Source organism: Somniosus microcephalus, chromosome 7, assembly GCF_052327205.1.
Source record: "Somniosus microcephalus isolate GS21.2 chromosome 7, FLI_Smic_1.0, whole genome shotgun sequence".
NCBI lineage: Eukaryota > Metazoa > Chordata > Chondrichthyes > Squaliformes > Somniosidae > Somniosus > Somniosus microcephalus.
Window position 1 is genome coordinate 268,647,284 of NC_140993.1, and position 23,429 is coordinate 268,670,712.

The 23,429-nt window shown below is 42.1% G+C and overlaps 1 protein-coding gene across 1 annotated transcript; it reads right to left on the bottom strand.

Moving 5' to 3' along the window:
• Nucleotides 1–1,590: 1,590 nt before the first annotated feature.
• Nucleotides 1,591–23,426, bottom strand: epdr1 (ependymin related 1). Its single transcript, XM_085993765.1, has 3 exons — nt 23,067–23,426; nt 8,557–8,765; nt 1,591–3,084 (listed from the first exon to the last, which is right to left on the bottom strand). Exons 1-3 carry the CDS (start codon nt 23,339–23,341, stop codon nt 2,894–2,896), a joined length of 675 nt encoding a protein of 224 aa, XP_085849891.1. The 5' UTR covers nt 23,342–23,426; the 3' UTR covers nt 1,591–2,893.
• Nucleotides 23,427–23,429: the final 3 nt, after the last annotated feature.

The following is a 23,429-nucleotide window of genomic DNA, read 5'->3' on the forward strand; positions in this document are numbered from 1 at the left end:
TATTGGGATAGGGTGGGATATGTGTTGGTGCAGGGGTTACGGGGATCGGGTGGGATACGGGTCGGTGCAGGCTTGATGGGCCGAAATGGCCTCTATCTGCACTGTGAGGTTTCTGTGATTTCTGTGATCACGCAGCTCAGCCCTTGTGCTGCTGAAACTCTCATCCATGCCTTTGTCAGCTTCAAACTCAACTATTCCAATGCTCTCCTGGTCAGCCTCCCATCCTCCATACTTTGTAAAATCCAACTCACCCAAAGCTCGACAGCTCGCGTCCTATCCTGCATCAAGTCCCCATCACCCGTCCTTGTTGACCTACATTGACTCCCAATTTAAAATTCTCATTCTGGTTTCAAATTCCTCCATGGCCATCTCTAATCTCCTCCAGCCTTACAAGTCCCCCGCGCCTGACCAAGAACTCTCCATTCCTCGGACTCTGACCTCTTGTGCATTCCTCTTTCTCTTCACCCCACCATTGGTGGCTGTGTCTTCAGCCGTTTCTGGAATTTCTTCCTAACCTAAACCCCTCCAACCTGCCTTTTCTCCTTTGACCCTCCTTAAAACCCATCTTTCTGACCAAGTTTTTGGTCACTCCTTCTTTGGTTCAGCCTCCATTTTTGTCTGATTATGCCTCTGTGAAGCACCTTAGGACATTTTTCTAAATTAAAGGCTCTATATAAATGCAAGCTGCTGCTGCATGTTGTGCAACTGGCTACTGTATTCCCTTTAGTATCTTGTCTCTTCTTGCTTCTGTATGTTACTCACCTGTAAATAAATTTGACCCAAGTAGTGTTAGCATGTGCATATTTGGTCTGGTGACGTTATTTTTCTCCTTCAAAGATGACATAGAACACGATGGGAATCCCACATAACATTAATTATAGAAAATCTACTAGAGGGTAATTATTAAACCCAAGCAATCTAACCAATGCACATTGCTAAATAAACCCAGGTTTCAATTCATAGTGGCCTCAGTCTGTTTATGGAAGCTGAAGTCTAGTATGAGCACAAGTGTTTGGAAAAACCCCCAAACTGTATCAGTCACTTCTCCCCACTCTGAAACACTGTGGAACTGTCTGATGATATTGTACTGCTTCCTCTTGTAACAGTCCAAATGGACTTATAGTACATGTGAAGTCATGCTTTCAGAAATCAACAAATGGAGGATCTGCTCAAGTAAATGAGGCCACCCCTAATACACAGCTCAGTTGGTATATTTGGCTCATGAGTAGCAACTCACCACCATTGTATTACTCCCTCATCAGAAAATGCAGTGGTATTACAACCAAAACACCTCAACCACCAAAATGGCCAGCTTCCTCTTGGTGGTAGGCTGGCAGTCACATTACTACTCATCTAAAGATTTCTTCACCCCTATGGTTTTTTTCTATAACTTACTGGATGAAGAGACATGACCGTTTAGAGAACTTCCTGCATCCATTCATGCCAAGCAAAGAATGAAAACTGCCTGCTGAGAGATGGAATATACTCATTATTTTAATGTGTAAATTATTTCAAATATAATTACATAAACATTTTCTTACACACTAAGTACAAGTAAAAAGTGTCTGCACAGAGAAACCAGTCATGGTGTTCAGGAAAACTTTTTATTTTTTAGGTTATGGCTATTACATAAAATCACCAACAAATACACTGCACCATATTAAAGATGGCAAGAACCTACTGATGCACAACTCAACTCTCAAACTAATGCATCATTATGAGAATTATCCTCTTAAAAGATGCAGTTAGAATCAATAGTTCTTCCATGCAGTTCATTAAAGCACCGCTTCAAAGCAATAAACCCATCACTATTTTCGGAAGGGTGGGAGGCTGGACAGTATTTAGGGGAACAAAGCAGATAGTTGAACAGCCCAGTACCTCTGGAGGCACAGTGGACTTCCATTCAGGATGCCCAAGTTTAAACTCTTCTCCTTTAATAGTTAACTGCACAGCACCCAGGCTGCAAGAGTAAGATTGTTACATTGAAAAAAAAGACAATTAGTATGTAATAAAAACAGAAAATGCTGGAAATACTCAGCAGGTCAGACAGCATCTGTGCAGAGAGAAACAGAGTTAATGTTTCAGGTCAATGACCCTTCGTCAGAACTGAAACGTTAACTCTGTTTCTCTCTCCACAGATGCTGCCTGACCTGAGTATTTCCAGCATTCTCTCTTTTTATTTCAGATTTCCAGCATCTGCAGTATTTTGCTTTTGTAACAATTAATATGTGTTCCCTTACAAGCAGAAAAAGGGCCAAAGAGATTTCATTAAAGATTTGAACCTTTAGGCAACAGATGATATTGTTGCTTGAATGCAGTGCAATATTTACCCTTCCAGTAATATTTATGTACCATGACTTTCAAAAGCTTTAACTTTTTTAAATATGTGAAAATAGCACTTGTAATGCACCTAAATGCTATAATAAAGCCTCAAGCATTATGTATTGATATTTATTCATCCATGAATAACTAGATAGGACTGTAGCCTGTTGCTTTATTTGGGTTTCATTATTGCCCAAGAAATTAAAAGGATAACAGACAACTACAACTAGATTTAATAACGTGTATAAGTTTGCAGCAGTTCTGTTAATATACGGCAGATAATTAACAGGTAGGTTTTATACACACATACAAGCCCAGCTCTAAGGCATGGTTACACACAAACTGCGGAAGCTGCAAGCAGAAACTTCAATTTTTTTCTTGGAAACAACACATCAATCAGCAGAGTTATTTGTATACAGGGGAACTCCAACTCCCATAGAGGTGAACTGACAGTTCCCTTACATGTCAGCAGCCAAAAGAACGTGACAACTGACGGTTTTTAAGGAAGGGGTTGTTAGTGACAGGAGCACTTGATAAATGATGGTTGTGTTCCCTAAGCCAATACCTATAGTCAGCAGTCATCGCTCATCTCTTCTGGGCTGGCTGCCTGGCAGGTGTTGGGTGGGGTGAACACAGATGGGTCACTGATCCCTAGCTGCAGATCAAAAAAGCGTGTGGAGGTCGTTACGTTGTAGCTCTTGGTGTAAGTTTCTTGCACTGGATAGCAATCCTTAACTGTGTAAACTCCAACCCATGTTTCGACTGTGAAAAAAGCAGAAATATAAAAATAAATATATTCCCAGGATATGTAAAGGCTACTTAATTTGCCCATCGCAAAATTAAACTGGAGGATAACACATCAATCTATCATGAAATTATAAATGATTAAAATACAGGATGTAATTTAGCATTGTTTCAGTAATGGTAGTTTGGAACTCCTAAAAAGTGTTAGGTAAAGTATTTGAGCCATGCTCTGCTGGTGGAAGTACGTTGATGTAGGTAAGGTGCTGAAAGGAGAAGGTGCCAGGAGTAGGGGGAAGAGAACAAGTTGAGATTTGCTGATAAGGGCCACAGTTTTGGGGGGGGGGGGGGGGGGTGCAGTAGTACTGGCCAGGCAGAGAGACTTTAGTAAGGGACATGGTGTCATCATCTGTGAGACAAGGTTCCATCGAGGCCATGCAATCCTCCACAATAAGGTCACAGATGACAAGGGCCTTGTTTACAAGTGAACGGACATTCTGGAGGAAGATGTGGAGAGGGGCAATGATTGCTGATCCATTGGCAGAGTCCAAGGGGTGAGCGGTGGGAAGGGCGAGTGGTGAAATTAGCCATAAGCGGGCATGCTAGGTTGGAAGGTTGGAGAGAGAGGATGGGGCAGTTGGGGTTGCTGCTCGTAAGGAGCCAGCAACAAATGCCTTGATAGACCCTTGAGAATGCGGAGAGGCACAGAGGGAAGTTGTGGGCTTATCCAGAAGTGATTCAAGCCTGGGATGGAGACAGGAGAGTAGGAAGGTAGAGGAATAGTGAAGGGTTGGGGGTAGGGATTTTGGGGGACAAAGTACCCGAGAGGGAAGAGATGAAAGGTGACACGCCAGAGTGGCAGGAAAGCTAGGATACAGGAATGGCCAAAGAAGGGTGAAGAGAAAAAAAGGGGGATAGAAGTAATGGACTCGGGTCCAGAGTAGCAGCCAAAATGCACATGTAAAGAACACAAAGGAAATTCAGGTTACATAGGCATAGCAAAGATTAGGATATTGCCCTGGTTGCAAACAGACAATGAGAGAGAGTACTATACGGGAGTGTCAGCCTAGATTATGAGCACAAACACTGAAATGGGATTAAGAGACAAAACTGAGCAATGGTGACACACACTTCAGAGGATAAGAAAACAGAGGAGTTTTCCCAGACACACATGCAAACTAAATGGAACTATAAGCTGTCCACAAATATAATAAGCATGTTCAACATCACCTGATGCTGTGAGCGTCTGACTTCAGTCATTCCAAGGTACATACTTAAATTCGAAGGGTCAGAATAGACCTTAGACTCAATCTTTAACAAGAAGCATTGATACCAGCTGATGCTGAAGATTCAGTATAAGTGTGACACCTCAGTACCAAACACTTCTGTGTTTTGCTTTAGAGTCATAGTCGTAACGGCACAGAAGGAGGCCATTCGGCCCATCGAGTCCATGTCGGCTCTCTGTAGAGCAATCCAGTCAGTCCCATTCCCCCGCTCTATCCCCGTAGCCCTGAAAGTTTATTTCCCTCAAGTGCCTATCCAGTCTCCCCTTGAAAACATCGAGTGTGTCCGCTTCCAACACTTCCGTCGGCAGCGAGTTCCAGGTCCTCACCACTCGCTGCGTAAAAAAGTTTTTCCTTACGTCCCCTCTATATCTCTTGGCCAAAACCTTAAATCCGTGTCCCCTAGTCCTTGTACCATCAACTAGTGGGCACAGCCTTTCCCCGTCTAGCCTATCCAAACCTGTCATAATCTTGTACACCTCTATCAAATCACCCCTCAATCTCCTTTGCTCTAATGAAAACAAATCCAGCTTCTCCAACCTGTCCTTGTAGCTAAGATCCCCCATCCCCGGAACCATTCTGGTAAATCTCCTCTGCACCCTCTCAAGAGCCTTCACATCCTTCCTAAAGTGTGGTGACCAGAACTGGACGCAATACTCCAGTTGTGGCCTAACCAGTGCTTTATAAAGGTTCAGCATAACTTCTCTACTTTTGTACTCAATACCTCTATTTATGAAACCCAAGATCCCATATGCTTTGCTAACCACTCTCTCAATATGTCCCACCACCTTCAGGGGCCTATGCACATTAACTCCCAGGTCCCTCTGTCCCTGCACACTCTTTAAAACTGTGCCATTAAGTGTATATTGCCTCTCCCTGTTCCTTCTGCCAAAATGCATCACCTCACACTTCTCTGCATTAAATTCCATCTGCCACTTGTCTGCCCATTCGGCTAGCCTTTTTATGACCTGTTGCAGTCGATTGGTATCATCCTCACTGTTTGCCACAACCCCAAGTTTGGCGTCATTGGCAAATTTAGAAATTATTAATGGGTAAAATTATTAGATAGTTACTTGCAATGCGAGAATGAGCTAGTGATAGGAGGATGGTTCCAGAACATTAGCACTGAAGATATATTGAGAACAGGTAGGAGACACGTCTGCTGCCAACCCAAATATGGTTTAATTGCTGCACCAGAAGAGTACTGACTTTGGATATGAGTGATTACTTTGCATGCATTGTGATGAGAGACTGCATAAGCTTGGGTTATATTCTCTGGAGATGAAGTGCAGATTTTCCTCTGCAATGGTGTCGAAACTTTGGTGGGGTGGGATTCTGCACTGGGCATTTATGTGGATTTTAGGACTGTTTTGAATTATTCTAATCTATAATTTACAAGGAGGAAAATAATGTCAACTAGACATAAATGCCGACATATTTTTTCTGTGGTTTCTACACTGATTTACTTCCCCCCCAATTTCTAAAGGAGATCGCCTTACACCACATTGCTTCTAGGGTTCTGTTAAATAATTAGCCAGCTACTGCCATCACATCAAAACATTCACCATATTCCCTGCAATTGAGAAAAAATTAATCAACTGATGCAATGGGAAACAAGTGGATTTCTAGCAACTACTTGGGAATATGGCTGAAGACATTTGAAGCAAGCACCTTAACCACTACATCAGCAGACCTCCTGCCAGTTCAACCCCAGTGTGGTTTGGCAACTATTCAATTCCTAGGAGGTACAGTGCTAGAGGCTAGTCATAAAATGCATCTTACCATACAACATTATGTTAGCAAATTTTTTTATAGACTAAAAATATTGTTTGAAATAGAACCATTTCTAATTTCAACGTTCACTCTAAAATTAGGAATTCCTCCTTAGGGAGTCCCAATTCCCAACACTGTAAATCCTAAACAAACTTCCTTCCACAGCTGCAGAATTTTACTCCCAATCTCTTAATGAGCAAAAGGTCTGGTTAAAGTTCTTAAAATCACTCAAAATCTCAGATAAAGTAGAATAAATGTGAATATTATTTTCATAATATTAATGTGAATTATCATCTGTAAGAAGAAAATCAAAATAGTTTTGTGTCGTTTTGGGTATTTACACAAAGGGTTGGATGTTTTTGCAGCCAAGTACAAGGTTTAAAAGCCAAATCAGTTTTGAACAAACTTTGACATGTCTCTAGCCTCTTGCCAACAGCTAAATGGAAAACATTTTGATTGCATGCTGATTCAAATTATCTTCTAGTGCACTTGTTTTTTCAGGACATCTCGTAGCAGCAGGGAGATAGAAAGGATATCCAGAAATAGAAAATCTACTTCAGAACATTATAATAAAATGAAGGTCTAGTCTTCTCATTTATATTTTGGATGCTTCAGTCCATGTACATGTGTACAGACTATGCAGCAGTTACATTCCGATCTGTAAACTTTTACCATCAAAGAGAATTCCATGAAACTATTTGACTTTCTAGTGCCAAGGATTGTACTGGAGGGAAACAAGTAAATATCAACACTACTGGACATCTGAAACATTCTGTTTTTTTTAAACCTTAATTTCTGAAAAGGTCATATAGATCTGTAGATATGAAAAAGAGACACTGACTGGAGCAAAGCATTTATACTGATCATTTAGGCTAACTTGGAAAACTTAAGCTTGTATTATTTTAAAAGTTCTATTTCTTCACTAACATTTTGAGCCATCACTCCGCCAACTTTGCACCCATTTTGGATGCGTCGAATTTCTCAGCCCATGAGAGAGTGCTATGCCTTGGAAATACTCCCAGATATTGCTTGTTTATTTGTTGTCCCATTTACGTGTCCTGTGATCTAGCACCACACTGCAATAATCGTCAACCTTAATGGCAGTGATAAAAAGCTTGATGGGTAAACAAAACTTTGCAAAATAATACAATGCAAACAAGCAATGTTTGTGAGTATGTCAAAGGCTGCAAAACTTATGGTTTAATTGCCTTAATAGCACAGTCCCAGCTATTCCTTAATCTCTATTGAATGTGCAAGAGATACCCCCAATTAATTTTAATAGTCCACATACTATATAATTTATACACACAGTGCAACAATAAGTTACTATAGTTAACTGTGAAAATCTTACTTAAATTACCTCTATTTTAGACATTGATCATTTTACATTAAAATAAGAAATTTGTGGGCTCATAATTCAGTCTTGAGACTGAAAAAGACTTCAAGTGTGATTATAATTCAAAGTGATTGGCATTTGTTACTGAAAGATTCTGCTGTATGTACACAAGATAGTATAAACTGAATTTGAAATGACTGCTACACTCGACATTTACACAAAACATTATATGATCTCGTGGCTTGAATATATGTGATGTAAAAACAAGTCTCATTTCAAGTCATTATCAGTCAAAATTTCTAAAATTTGAAAGGTTAAGTAAGATATTATTGCAGCCGTCAATAACCCATTCAACAGAAACATACAGGCTATTTATAAGGCTTTTCAAGATATCAATGTCTACTCTCAAAAGTTTCAGATTATAACTATCCACTTTTTTCCCCCTCTTTACATGCGATGATGTATTTATTAGAATTTGGTGATATGTGCTTACTTTCGGAAAACCCTTTGACTTCAATGGGGTACAGGAAACTTTGAGATATCCGGCACCGACAGGACCGGCGTGTTGCCGATCTATCAAAACTGCCGGACATACAAAGTTAATGTTGAAGCATACGGAGGTTTTCATCTCCGTATCTGACAACAAACACTGTTGCTTAGCAACAGCTTCTAAAGAGGCGGCTGCAGTTGCAAGCATCTCTAGCTGAAGCTGTTGCTATAGCTACAGACCTTGCAGTGGCTGACTGGGGAAAGAAAAAGAACGAGATCGAAAAAAACTTACAGAAAACGGCACCTGATTTTTGCCATTAGATCGAGTATTCCGGACATACAACATCCGGATAAACCAAAGTTTCCTGTATAAATATTATCTTGATATTTTTAGAATTTTCTAACAGTGATGAGACTGATAACAGCATCCCCATGGGGGATGCATCAGACAATGATACTGTGTCAAGCCAATTCAATATGTGCCTGCTAGGTGATACAAGGTTGCATTGCAGCTCACAAAGAAATCCAGAACATAACTTTTATATTTCTAGTGTCTCAAACAGATTGAGCCATAACACTTTATTGCAATTGTACAAATAGCATGCTACTTACATTTACGAGCAGGTTTTCTGTCTGACCATTCTTGGACCTCAATCTGGTCTCCTGGCCCACCGATGTTGTATTGATCTTCATAGGTGGAGTTGTCAGGAATATCATATGGGTCCCATGGCTGAATGAGAGGTAGTTTGGAGCACTGCTTTGTCACTTGCTCAATCTTGAAAACAACTGGATTTTTAAACAGATAAATGTATTCATAAAATCTAGAAGGAACAAAAAAGAATAGAATGTAACGGAGTAAAGAAAGAAAGAACTTGCATTTATATACAGTAGCACCATTTATATAAGATTCTATGATTCTACTCTGATGACACCTCTCGATCCCTCCACTGCCTCTGTTGTCAGCCTGCCTGTCTGACATTCAGTCCTGGTTGAGTTGTAATTTCCGCCAGTTAAACATTAGGAAGACCAAAGCCACTGCCTTTAGCTGCCGCCACAAGCGCCGTTCCCTCGCCACCAATTCCATCCCCCTCCCCGTCCACTGTCTCAGGCTGAACCAGACTGTTTGCAACCTCGGCATCTTATTTGACCCTGAACTGAGCTTCTGCTCCATAATCTCTCCGTCATAAATACCACCTACTTCTAACTCTAACATCGGCTGTCTTTGACCTTGCCTCAGCCCATCCACTGCTGAAACCCTCACCCATGCTTTTGTTACCTCCAGACTCGACTATTCCAATGCTCTCCTGGCCAGTCTCCCACCTTCCACCCTCCATAAACTTGAGCTCATCCAAAGCTCTGCTGCTCGTATTCCAACCCGCACCAAGTCCCATTCACCCATCACCCCTGTGCTCGCTGACCTACATTGGTCCCTGGTTCACCAACGCCTCGATTTTCAAATTCCCATCCTTGTGTTCAAATCCCTCCATGGCCGTGCCTCTCTCCATCACTGTAACCTTCCCCAGCCCTACAACCCTCCAAGCACTCAGTGTTCCAACTCTGGCCTCTAATGCATCACCCACTCCCTTCGCCCTACTAATGGCACCCATGCCTTCAGCCATCTAGACCCCAAGCTCTCCCATCTCCTTTAAGACCCTCCTTAAAACCTACCTCTTTGACCAAGCTTTTAGTCAACATGCTTAATACCACCTCCTTTGGTTTGGTGTCTGTTTTTGTTTGATTATGTTCCTATTAAGCACCTTGGGACATTTTCCTACATTAAAGGAGCTATATAAATTAAGTTGTTGTTTGATATGAAGCTTCTAGGAAAATTAATGACTCTACCCCAGGCTAGATATTTTCAGCCATTAGGCACAAAAGTCTCTAAAAACAAGATGTTGCTACAATCATGTAGACGTCAAACCTCCGCCAGGCATACTTGCCTATTTCAGCATGAAAGTTTTTCTTCAAATAAGCTTTCAGTGATCCTTTGTGACTGACATGGACAATGATTTTTATTTCTTTTCTTTCAAGGACAAGTTACAAAACAGTATCAAGAAGGGCAAGACTGAAAATAATATTGGTACAAAAATATAACATTGTCACTGTTGAAAGTTTTCCACTGCAAAGGAAAAAGGTCACTGCATTTTTAGATTACCCCATGCTGCTAAAAACGTGACAAAAATAGGTGTAGTGTTTGTCTTTGATGTGAATCAGTCCAGGGTCTTTAACCAACAGGTAGGAAACAAAAAGGATATTTTTAATCATTGCCCTTCTATAAGTGGCCTCCCCCAACTCAAAATAATCCAGAATGGCTTCTAATACTGACTGCCCAATAATGTAGTAAAAAAATTAATCACACTGATGCAAATTTAAAACAACATGCATTATAAACTTTGTTGTCTACAATGTATAAATAAATCTTGGTTATGAAATTTGTGATATCTCCCTGTGGTAGGTAATCTGATTTATAATCATTTGCAACCATGATCGAGATGAATCTTATCAGAATCATCCTAAAAAGCTATATTGCTGCATCCAAGTCAGTGCCTCCAGATAATACAAAAACAATGCAAGAAATTATTTAAGTGAGCATATCCTTTACTACAGTATTGTTTATACTTGAAAATCACCTTGGCACAATGTTGTAAACACTGTCCACGTCAACATTAATGTACCTACTTGCCTGGTGCTGGAGTAAATAGAAGGTGCTCTCCAGCACACAGCAACATGACATATGTGGCTCACACCAGAGGCTATGCAAAGGTACTAGAAATCACACTATGAAAGGAGTAGATATTGAAAGCTAGAAAAGGTGTCTCTTGGGTCTTTTTGCACTGGGTTGCTCTGCCACCAAGTACCAAAAGGTATGAATACCAGCCTGGAGCTGCTTTAGTGCAGTACAAAGGCTAAATATGTAAATCAAGATTAAAAAGTGCTTGTATTTTGAAATTTAGCTGCATAAGAGGATATTAGGGCAAGGATAAACATCATATGAATTTGACCCTGGTAGCTGTGGACACAGAAAGATTGGTAGAAATGACATATGCCACAGATGGGCAAGTCACATATCCCCCACACAATGCATCCTCCAGCAACTCTCATTCAGTAATGGTTAACTCTATTTCTACATCCGAGTACAAAGAACACAACTCAAGACAGCATGTGGGAGAGATCCACAGAATAGACCCCAATGCTGAAGTACAGCTGCATCTGCTCGAGTTCCTGGCAAAAACATGGAGACTTTGCTTAAGGTCTAGCAAATCTTTGCTGCTTCTCCAGCCGTATTCATCACTGAAGAGGACTGACATTGACCCATCTCTTTAATACTGTACAGAGTTTAGACAGGTTTTTCTGCATTGGCAGAATCTACCATCTGTTTGTCACAGTGCTGAACCCAGTGAATTTTTTGGGATCAGCCTCACTTGAATGATTTCAGCACGCACCCAGCAGGATTCTCACCAACACCAGGAAGCCCATGTTGGGCAGGTGGAGGAAAACCACTGATGCAGAGCCAGCAGCTTCTTGGGCAGCTGAAAACAAGGGTCCTTAGGGTTCCAGGGGTGTAATTGATTGATTTAAATATTACATTTCCTCCTGCCCACAGTAGCAATGGTGGGCGCCAATAACATACTTGCATTCCCTCGTCTGGTTTTATGATGATGGTAATAATGAATAATACATCAAATTATGCTGTTCTGTCATTATCACCTAACTTGAATACAGCTGCGGTCAATTCTGGTGGAAAATCCTGGAAGTGCTAGAGAGCCAACAGAATAGCTCTCTGGCCAATTCTCAGCTTCTGCCCATCCCAGACCTGACAGAGCAACAGCCAGTGGGCCTCCAGTCGGGCTTTTCTTTGCTGGCCTAAATAAATTTTAAAATTACCTTATTGCAAGTTCAAAGAAAATGCTGGCAAGCCGTTTTCAGAACCTTTGATCCGAAGGGATGAGCCAGCAACCTCTAATGCCCACTTTCTCTGGCCACTTCTCTTCTGTGACAATTGTTGGACAGAAACCCCAGAAAATAACTAGATGTATGTCATCACTCCCACATCAGCAATATAACATTTGTATGCTCCCATCTGTTTCAGGTAGGAACTTCCCAGACATGCCAGGGATGCCTCTGCAAAGGGAGCAGACTCTTTGTTATGGGGCTCCACTCCAATTTGCTCATTCTAATGCCCTAGAAACTGGTTCACATAGGAAGTTAGGAGGAAGAAAAATGGCCTCAGGGTCTCAATACTGCTTGTAAAACTAAAGGAAATAGCTTACACAAATGCCAAGAAAAGTGGTAATCTCGCAGACTAGGAGAAATATGGAAAGCAACAAAAGGACAAAAAATATTAAGAGCTGCAAAAAGGGAATATGAAAAATTACTTGCAAGTAATATAAAGGCTTATAGTAAAAGTTTTAATCAATATATTAAGAGCTAGAGAGTGGCTAAGGGAGATGTGTGCCATTAAAGACAGGCCCAGGTGATACTGTAAGACAAGATAATGGCAGATTTATTAAAACAAGTACTTTGTATTCATTTTCACAGTAGAGGAAGAGGATAAAATACCAGTGATAAAAAGGAAACTAAAAATAATTCAGGGGGGGAAACTTATTTGATTCAATATAAGTAACAAAATGGTAATGGAGAAAATAATGGGGCTTAAAATAGATAAATCTCCAGGACCTGATGGGTTCCACCTCAGGATATTAAATGTAAGTTAGGGAGTTGCAGAAGCTTTAGTCATAATCTTTTAAAGCTCCCTTTATTTGGGAATTTTGCTTTTAGATTGGAAATTTGTTAATGCCACTCCATTATTTAAGAAGGGTGGAAGAGAGAAACCAGATAACTACAGACCTGTCAATTTAACGCCAGTTGTGGGGAGGGTACTAGAATCTGTTATTTGGAAGAATTCCTGAGAACTTGAACAAATATGAGCTGATCAGAGAGAGCCAACAAGGCTTTGTGGCAAGTCATATCTGACTAATCTAGTTGAATTTAATAAGGTAGGTGAGGGACTGTCTATGGATAGACTTCCAGACGCCAGTTGATAAGGTTTCACTTGAGATTATTAGCAACAATGAGAATTGGAGGTAGCCTTTTGACTTGGGAGGTAGGAGACAGAGAGTGGAGATAAAGGGTAGGGACTTGATTGGCGGGATGTGACAAGTGGTGTTTCTCAGAGATCTATTCTGGAGCCTTAACTTTCAACCATATTTATTAATAACTAGAGAGTTGTATGTCCAAATTTGTAGATTACACTAAGTTAGGAGGGACAGCAAGTAGCGCAGATGGGACCAGGAAGTTACAAAGGGACATAAATTAAGTGAGGCAGTAAAACTACGGCAAATAGAGTTCAATGTGGGCAAGCGTGAGGTCATCCACTTTGGATTTAAGATACATCGGAATATTTTCTAAATGGTGAGAAACTAGGAGCTGTTGGGGGTGGGGAAAGAGATTTGGGAGTTCAGGTACACAAATCATTAAAATCCAATAGATAGGTACAAAAAGCAATCAAAAAAGGCTAATGGAATGTTGACATTTATCTTAAGGGGGCTGGAATACAAAGAAGAGGAAGTTATGTTCCAGTTGTATAGAGCCTTGATCAGACTCTATCTGGAGCACTGCATTCAGTTTTACGCACTGCACCTCAGGAAGGATGTATTAGCCTTGGAGGGGGTACAGCGCAGATTCACCAGAATGATACCTGGGCTTAGAGGGTTAAATTACAAGGACAGGTTGCATAAACTTGGCATGTATTCCCTTGAGTATAGGAGATTGAGGGGGCGAATCATAGAATGGTTACAGCAAGGGAAAAGGCCATTTGGCCTGTCAAGCCTGTGCCGGCTCTCTGCAAGAGCACCTCAGCTAGTCCCACACTCCCCTGCCCTTTCTCCGTAGCCCTGCAACTTTTTTTTCTTTCAGGTGCTTATCCAACTCCCTTTTGAAAGCCGTGATCGAGTCTGCCTCCACCACCCTTTCAGGTAGTGCATTCCAGATTCTAACCACTCGCTGAGTAAAAGTTTTTTCTTAAGTCACCTTTGGTTCTTTTGCCAATTACCTTAAATCTGTGTCCTCTGATTCTCGACCCCTCTGCCAATGGGAACAGTTTCTCTCTATCTACTCTGTCCAGACCCCTCATGATTTTGAACATCTCTAACAAATCTCCTCTCAATCTTCTCTGCTCCAAGGAGAACAACCCCAGCTTCTCCACGTAACTGAAGTCCCTCGCCCCTGGAATCATTCTCGTGAATCTTTTCTGCACCCTACTAAGGCCTTCACATTCTTCCTAAAGTGCGGTGCCCAGAATTGGACACAATACTCCAGTTGAGGCCGAACCAGTGTTTTATACAGGTTCATCATAAATGCTTTTGTACTCTATACCTCTATTCATGAAGCCCAGGATCCCATAAGCTTTTTTAACTGCTTTCTCAACCTGCCTTGTCACCTTCAACGATTTGTGCACATATACCCTTAGGTCTCTCTGTTCATGCACCCCCTTTAGGATTGTACTCTTTAGTTTATATTTCCTCTCCTTATTCTTTCTACCAAAATGTAAAACTTTGCATTTTTCTGCATTAGATTTCATCTGCCAAGTGTCCGCCCATTCCGCCAGCCTGTCTATGTCCTCTTGAAGTCTATCACTAACTTCCTCACTGTTCACTATACTTTCAAGTTTTGCGTCATCTGCAAATTTTGAAATGGTGCCCTGTACACCCACAACCAAGTCAGTAATATATATCAAGGAAAGCAGTGGTCCTAGAACCGACACCTGGGGAACTCCACTGTATACCTTCCTCCAGTCTCTCTGTTTCCTGTCACTTAGCCAATTCCTTATCCATGCTGCCACTGTCCCTTTTATTCCATGGGCTTCAACTTTGCTGGCAATGTTTTCGACAAAGTGCCTATTATGTGGCACTTTGTCAAACGCCTTTTGGAAATCCATGTACACCACATCAACCGCATTGCCCTCATCAAAAAAACTCAATCAAGTTGCTGGGTGATCTGATCAAGGTCTTTAAAATGTTAAAAGGATTTGATAGGGTAGATTCGGAGAAACTATTTCCTCTGGTGAGGGAATCCAGAACAAGGGGATATAATCTTAAAATTAGAACTAGATCATTCAAGAGCAAAATCAGGAAGCAATTTTTCCACACAAAAGGTTGTAGAAATTTTGAACTCTTCCCCCCCGAAAGGCTGCGGATGCTTGGACAATGGAAGCTTTCAAGAGAGAGATAGATTTTTGTTAGGTAAGGGTATCAAGGGATATGGAGCAAAGGTGGGAAAAGAGAGTTGAGCTGCGGATCATCCATGATTTAACTGAATGGCGAAGCAGGCGAGGGGCTGAATGGCCTACGTATGCTCCTATGTTTAAACAAGCTATGGTATTCCATCTCTAACTATACAACAAACCAATTGGTTCACCTAGGAAAAGGTTTGTTCCAATTTTTGTGATTTCCTTCACCTTTACTGCAACTTCATTCTAGAGATGTACAATGGCGCAGAAATTGCCGGAGTGGTACCCCTCGAGGCGACCGCAGTGAATTTTTTCCTAATCCTTCAGATCCTACTTTTACGCCACAAATTGCTGCAAATGCGAATTGATAATGGCGTGGGAATTTCAACGGGGCATCTGGGAGCTCATGAACGTCATGCTCAATAGTCTATCTCTTTAACCAGAGAAAGAAACAGAGCAAATGGAGAAGGAAATAAAGTGAATTAAAGTCAAATTAGATACAGGAAGCAAAATAAAGAGAGGGAAAGAAAGATTAGATTGAGAGAGTAAAAGGGAAAAGTAAGAAAAAAAATTAAAAATTAAAATTCAAAAAGCCTCTAGGAACTACCTGCAGGAGTGAGACGCCAGTTTAATTTTTCCCTTTCTGGGCCTCCAAGGTTGAGTTTCATGTCAGGACCATAGATCATGTCATTAACAGGGTCTTTATGGCATGAAATGCCAGCCCTAAATGTCTGTGGTGAGATTTATTTGTTTTAACAGCGCTAACCCAGCAATTTCTCGATAGGTTGACGGTGAGCTCCTGTTTTTGCGAAGCTAACGGCAGAGCAGCGCAAATTGTCCAGCAATTTTTAAAGAGGTTCACAACTCACGGCATAGCTCTTCCTCGCCACAAATTGCTGTTTTTTTTTTATTTTTTAAACGCACTAATAATAGCGGGGCCCGTGAACCCGCCATTATTTTTCCAGCAATTTCTAGGTCACTATTTTGTAATTTTATCAGAGTTTCATTGCAGAAAGGGATAAAAATCTGGTGGCCTATTTGTATTTGATCTGCCTAATGTGTTTAGGTTTCATTGCAAAAGAAAGACAATACACATATATGTTAAACTAGTACGGTGAAATTTTGCTATAGAAAGAATTACTATAAAACCTAAATTAATTTTATTCGAATCTATTTTCTATCAAGAATATCTGGGCATTCAGTTAGGTTCTAGGGTTACAGAAGCTAGTCTTGAACTGTCGGAAGGATGTGGAGGTATGAGACAGATGGACAAGAGAATTCTAAATATGAAAAACACAGACTAAACAAAGACGGGTGGAAAAACAGATGGATAAGATTAATGGGTGAAACCCGAGTGGATTGTCTTGTAACCTGTGGTCAGTTCAAATATCATGTAGTGCTTTATTTAAGTGTAGGGGCATGGGTTCATAAACAGAACGGAATGCAGAAGCATTTTGTTCTTCCCACACAGGCAATTAATTTCAGCTGATAACAAAGAGGCATTACTTTCATATTTTATTGGTAAACTTATGCAGATTTTGCAAATTAACTAGTGCCTGATGCATTAACTTAAGGCATTTTGTACAGCTTCAGGATACTGTGAAGAAATAGGATCAACACTTTCAAATGATGACTTTTTTTTTAGAAATTTAACAATAGGTTACTTAGTTTTTATGGGGTTAGAAAAAAATTGAAACTTAGAATTTGCTATGCAATTGAAAATCTATTAAATTTCATTGTCTAAGACCTAGTGTGGCATGGATATCTTCAATTCAGTCACGGTACATAAATGGTTGAAACCAGCTTCAGGCACAGAAATCATGTACCATCTTAACTTGATACAATTATTTCAACAATTAGTGGGCTTGTCTGATACCTTTAACACCTGACTGGCAACAATTTACACTGGACTTTCTGAAATGGGTATCAGTAAATTTACTTTTTTGCATTTTATTTTTATGCCCTGTTAGCTATTTTTCCAGGTGGGTAGTTCAATTTAGATGTGACAAATTGTATTCCAAAGGAGGTCTGTGTTTGCATTTCTTTTATTTACATAAATGGTCTAGACTTGGAAATTGAGGGAATAATACTGAAATTTGTTGACAACACTAAATTAGGAGTATGGCAAATTGTGACAAAGATTTGTAAAAGTGTGCCAGATATAGGTAGGCTAACATGATACTGAAATGGAAGGGATACTAAATAGGTACTATGTATGATGCTGAAAACGGCAGGAACACCGAATAGATCATTTGCCTCAGTTTTCGCTGAAAAGGCTAACAAAGTGGAAATGACAACAGTGGATAAAGAAGGATATTATAACAGATAGAAAGAAAGGAGATAGTAGACAAACTTAGGGAGGACGAAAGCCTGAGTCTAGATGGAGTGCACCAACAGGAGGCAATAGCAGAGGCACTATTATCCTTATATAAAAATTCAATAGGAAAAGAAATAGTGCTAGAGGATTGGTGAACAGCAAATGTAATTCCTATCTTCATAAAGGGAGATACAAATAATCTAAGGAACGAGAGGCCAGTTAGCTTAAACTCAGTGGTGGTAAAAAAAAAGTCAGCATGAATTTCTAATAGGAAGGTCATGTTTAACCAAACTTTGGGACTTCTGCCAAAGAATTCAATAAGAGTCGACAAAGGTGATGTAGTGGATGTGGTATGCATGGACTTTCAGAAGGCCTTCAATAAAGGTGCCACATAAGAGATTCATTACAAAGGTCAGGGTGTGCAGAGTCAGGGGTCAGATAGCAGAATGGATTGAAAGATGGCTATAAAACAGAAAATAGGAGTTAAGGGAAGTTTATCGGCTGGCAGAAAGTAGGAGTTGGTGTCCTGCAGGGATCCATGCTGGCACCAATGTCGCTCACCATATACATAAATGATTTGGAATCAGGAATTAGAGGTATGGTGTTGAAATTAACAGATAACACCGAATTTTTTTAATTTGGGGGGGGGGGGGGGGTTGTTCGGCGAAAAGAGGTTAGCTAACAAGATGGAGAACTACACCAAAATACAGGAAAACATAAACTGGCTTGCAAAGTAGACATAAAATGAAATTCAATAGTGAAGTGTGAGGTGCTTCATTTTGGTCGGAGAAATAGGTCACTTATTCCTTGGAATTTGGAATCATAGGAATTAATGGCACAGGAGGAGGCCATTCGGCCCATCTTGTTCGTGCCGACCGACAAAGAGCTATCCACCCGAATCCCACCTCCCAGCACTTGGTCCGTAGCCTTGTAGGTTACGGCACTTCAAGTGCATATCCAAGTACTTTTTAAATGTGATGAGGGTTTCTGCCTCTACCACCCTTTCAGGCAGTGAGTTCCAGACCCCCACCACCCTCAGTGAAAAAATCTCTCCTCAAATCCCCTCTAAACCTCCTACCAATTACTTTAAATCTATGCCCCCTGGTTATTGACCCTTCAGCTGTATTTGTTAGAGCTGGTTCAGTTGTAGAAGCCACTTCTAAAACAGAGGAGGACAACATCGAAATTCTAACCGTAGAGCTGAGCAAAGTAGTAGTGACCTCAGTGTACAAGCCACCTGGCACAGATTTCAGCTTCTCTAACCCTGTACCCAACCTGCACAATAAACCACAGATCATCATTGGAGACTTTAATAGCCACAGTACCCAATGGGGGTACAAGGAGACTAACAACGATGGAGAAGCAGTCGAAGAATGGATGGACGCTAACCAGCTTAGTCTCATCCACGATCCTAAATTGCCAGCCTCCTTCCACAGTGCCCGCTGGAAGTGTAGATATAATCCAGATCTTGCCATTGCCAGCAACATCATCGCTGGCCTCTGCAAGAAGCTTGTCACAGACCCAATACCACAGACACAACACCGTCCTATTGGCATCCAGGTAAATGCAGCAGTGTTACCAACCGTCGTACCATTCAAAAGGCGCTTCAACTTTAAGGAGGCCGATTGGAACGGTTTTACACGAGCACTTGATCGCAAGGTTAAACGCATTAAACTACTACCTGAGCACTACAACCTCTTTGCAAAAGCTGTCCAAAAAACAGCTAGAAAGAAGATCCCCCGAGGTTGCAGAGTACACTACATCCCTGGTCTCACCAAGGAAAATGCTGAACTCTACTGGGAGTATGTCTCAATGTTTGAATCTGACCCCTTCTCAGAGGAAACAATATCTACCGGTGAGAGGGTGATGTTAAGTATCTCAAGAACATCAAAACACCTGGAACACCTTGATAGAGACAACAGATCTTACAAAAAACAGCAAGAAGGCATGGTCTCTTATACGAAAACTTGGAGGTGATCCCAAGAAAGCTGCCCAACATCCAAATGTGTCTGCTAACCAAGTTGCACACCAGTTGCTCCTAAATGGAAAAATCAACAAGAAACAACCAAGAGCACAACTAGATAGGAAGAAGTACAGTGATGATCCTGGCTTCACCAGACCATTCACCATGGAAGAGCTGGAAACTGGTATATCTAGTCTAAAACACGGGAAAGCAATTGGTCTTGACAACATAGCAACGGAGCAGATAAAGCATTTTGGACAGAAAGCAAAGAAGTGGCTCCTACAATTGTTCAACCACTGTCTGGCAACACACAAGCTACCTAATATCTGGCAGAAGGCACATGTAACAGCACTATTAAAGCCTGGAAAAGATCCCTCAGATCCTAAGAGTTTTCAGCCAATTTCACTGCTTTGCCACACCTATAAGCTGTTTGAACGCCTGATACTCAATAGGATAGCGCCAACTGTAGATGAGAAGATCATTCCAGAGCAAGCAGGTTTCCGCTCCGGCAAAATCAACAACAAGCCAACTGCTCAACCTCACACAACACATCAAAGATGGTTTTGAGCAAGGGATGGCAACAGGTGCTGTTTCTGTAGACCTGTCAGCAGCAGGCGATACAGTGAACCACAGACATCTCCTCTGCAAGATTCTAGAGATGACAAAAGAGATTCACTGAACAGAGCTGTTGGAAAGCATGCTTCAGAATCGCCGGTTCTATGTTGAACTAGGTGGGAAGCGCAGCAGGTGGCGTATTCAGAAGAATGGTCTTCCTCAGGGAAGCGTGCTTGCACCGCTGCTGTACAACATCTACACGAATGACCAACCGATAGACGGTGTCACACGCCGTTTTATATATGCTGATGACTTATGTGTCATTGCCCAAAGCACTGATTTTAACACCGTGGAGAAAACGCTTTCTGAGGCCTTGGAGGGACTAAAATCCTACTATGAAGAAAACCACCTTCGCGCAAACCCATCAAAGACGCAAGTTTGTGCATTCCACCTCAGAAACCGTGAAGCCAAACGCCAGCTGAAAGTAACCTGGTGTGGAGCAACACTGACGCATTGCGAGCACCCTATCTACTTAGGAGTCACCCTTGACCGATGCCTCACCTTCAAGAACCACATCGAGAAGACAAAGGCAAAAGTGAGCGTACGAAACAACATCCTGAATAAGCTCACTAACACAAGATGGGGAACAAGCCCGAAAACATTGCAAACCAGTGCACTTGCTCTTTGCTATTCCACTGCTGAATACGCCTGCCCTGCATGGGAACGGTCTACTCATGCCAAGAAGATGGATGCCGTTCTGAATGCAAGCTGCCGATTTATCACAGGTTGCTTAAAACCAACAAACACCAACAGCCTATATATCCTGGCGGGTATCGCTCCCCCTGATATAAGAACGGTAACCAGCAAGAAAGAGCGACTCCGTCAAACATCAGATGAGAGACCCCCTCTGCATTGTCATACACCTACACCCAGCCGCCTAAAGTCAAGAAAGAGCTTCATGAACAGTGTTGTTCCATTACAATCAACCTCATCTGAAGCCCGCATCGCCTTGTGGAAAGACCGGCTCGCCAGTCTTGAACAACCCCCAGCGATGGAAATTTTACTTGATGAAAGCCTTCCCCCAGGAGCTAAGGGCAACTGGGCAACCTGGAAGTGCCTTAACAGACTTAGGACCGGTGTAGGTTGCTCAAAGGTGTCACTAAGCAAATGGGGATATTCAACCAGCCCGACAACTTGTGAATGTGGAACTGAGGCACAGACTATGCAACATCTCCTGCAATGCCCATCGTTAGAGGAACCCTGCACTGTTGCAGATCTTGCTGAATTCAACAACAAGGCGCAAAAATGTGTCCAGTTCTGGCTGGGCTATGTATAGACTGTCCGTGGACACGATAAGCAGCTGCTAAGGGAAATAGGTCCTTCCTATCCACTCTACCTAGGCCCCTCATAATTTTATACACCTCAATTAGGTCTCCACTCAGCCTCCTCTGTTCCAAAGAAAACAACCCCAGCCTATTTTAAGAAGCTAAATGGGATAGAGGAACAGAGATCTGGGAAAACAGATACATACATCACTAAAGGTTTTCCCTCTATTTCTACATTAAAGAAATTGTATTTCTGTTCTTTTATCCTCCTCCCAGAGTGTTCTCTCCATTGTATAGATCCCCATAAGGTTTTAGCCACATACATCGAACTTATTCAGTGCAGTCATTGGTAGAATTATTTGTTGTTTATGGTACTAAACTCATTGGGAAGTCCATCCTAAAAATCTGAACAGCCTTATAGCTTGAGGAATGCATACTCCATAGCTAAACCTCACTGGTGGAAATCCTGTTGCTACTGTCAAAGGCCAGTCAACCTGATCTATGAATCCTACTTGGAAGCATGCACTCAAACACTGTCTGGCAGTAACCTGGAGCATTAGCCAGATATTCTCAAGTCATTATTGTGTAGAGTTAATCAGGGAGAAGATCCTGTTTGAGAGATCAATGGTAGATCTAGAATTTCTATTGCTTCTTAAGAGTACATTATTGTCCCAAAACTTTAGTAGCCCTCAGCATTGCATGGGGGTATGCAACATGTAGGAAAAATGTACCTACTGTATGGTCATTCACCAAAGAAACATCCTCTACACACCATGTATGCACGCATCAGGCCAGCCCTCAGATCTTGCAAGGGAGATCCATTTTGTTGTTCCCAAGTTCTCTCCAATGTCAAAATAAACTAGGTGAAAGGGAAGGTCACACACCTAATTCTATGGAATGAAATGAGGAAAGACTGGAGAAACTTGGGGTTTTCAGGCTGAAGAGGAGGATTCTGTGAGGTGATCTTATAGAGGTATATAAGATTGTTAAGGAAATGGATATGGTAAATGCAGAATATTGCTTTAAATTAAACTGAGAGAATAGGACAAGAGGACATAGGATCAATCTAATAGCCATTTTAGGGCTGATATCTGGTCATTTTCCTTCACACACAGTACAGCGATCAGTATGTGGAATGGCTCAGTGGGGGCAAAAAACACCAAGAATCATTTAAGAAACAATTGGATGCTGCAATGAGAGGACTGTAGGGTTGCTCTGGGAGGATGGAGCCATTGGACCTTCCTGGTCTGTAATGATAATACGACCTTGAGTGTGGAGTGGGGAGAGAGATGTGTAATAAATCTAATAGGGAATTAGGGAGAAACTTCTTGACCCAGAGAGTGGCGAGAATGGGGAACTCGATACCACAGGGAGTGATCGAGGTGAATAGCATTGATGCATTCAAGGGGAAGCCAGATAAACACCTGAGAGAGGAATGAATAGAAGGATATGCTGATAGGGTGAGGTGAAGAGGGGTGGGAGGAGGCTGGAGTGGAGCACAAACACCAGCATGGAGCAGCTGGGCCGAATGGCCTATTTCTGTGCTGTATACTTGCTGTCACTGTGTGTAAAGTGAGCCGGCCCCTTGTCCAGAGAGCCGCCGGGTTGGTGGGGTGGCCCTGGCCCGCTCTGGGCTTTCCGAGGAGTGCTGGTTCACCGACTAGACCCGACACCGGGCCAGCGAAATAAAAGCACGAAGCCGGCCGGCGGCTGCGGAGCGCAGTGAACACCTACTTTTTGCAGGGGATGTGGCCCTTCCGCTCCTCCAGGACCCGGACGCGCCGGTTCTGCCCGTCGTACGAGATCAGCACCCTGCTGTTGCGGCCCGTGTGGTGGTCGTACACGACGGCCCGGCCTTCCCACTGTTGGGGGGCCTGGCACGGCTTGGGCTGCAGGGAGGGTGGGGAGACGGCCAAGGCGGGGGCGAGGAGGAGGAGGCGGCAGCACCAGAGCAACGGCAGGAGCCGCCACAGCGCCGCCATCACCGAGCTCGAGCCCGCGCGCGCCATCAGCCGACCGTTACACTCGAGTCTTCAAAATGATTCAAAATCTAACGGCTGCTCCGCGTGACGCGCGTCACCGCCGCGAGACCTCCTG

Coding starts and splice junctions, on each gene's coding strand:
- epdr1 (XM_085993765.1), bottom strand. CDS start 23,341: ATGGCGCGCGCGGGCTCGAGCTCGGTGATGGCGGCGCTGTGGCGGCTC. Junction 8,766..23,066: donor GGCCACATCCCCTGCAAAAA/GTAGGTGTTCAC, acceptor TGTTCCTTCTAG/ATTTTATGAATACATTTATC. Junction 3,085..8,556: donor CAGAAAACCTGCTCGTAAAT/GTAAGTAGCATG, acceptor CTTTTTTCACAG/TCGAAACATGGGTTGGAGTT.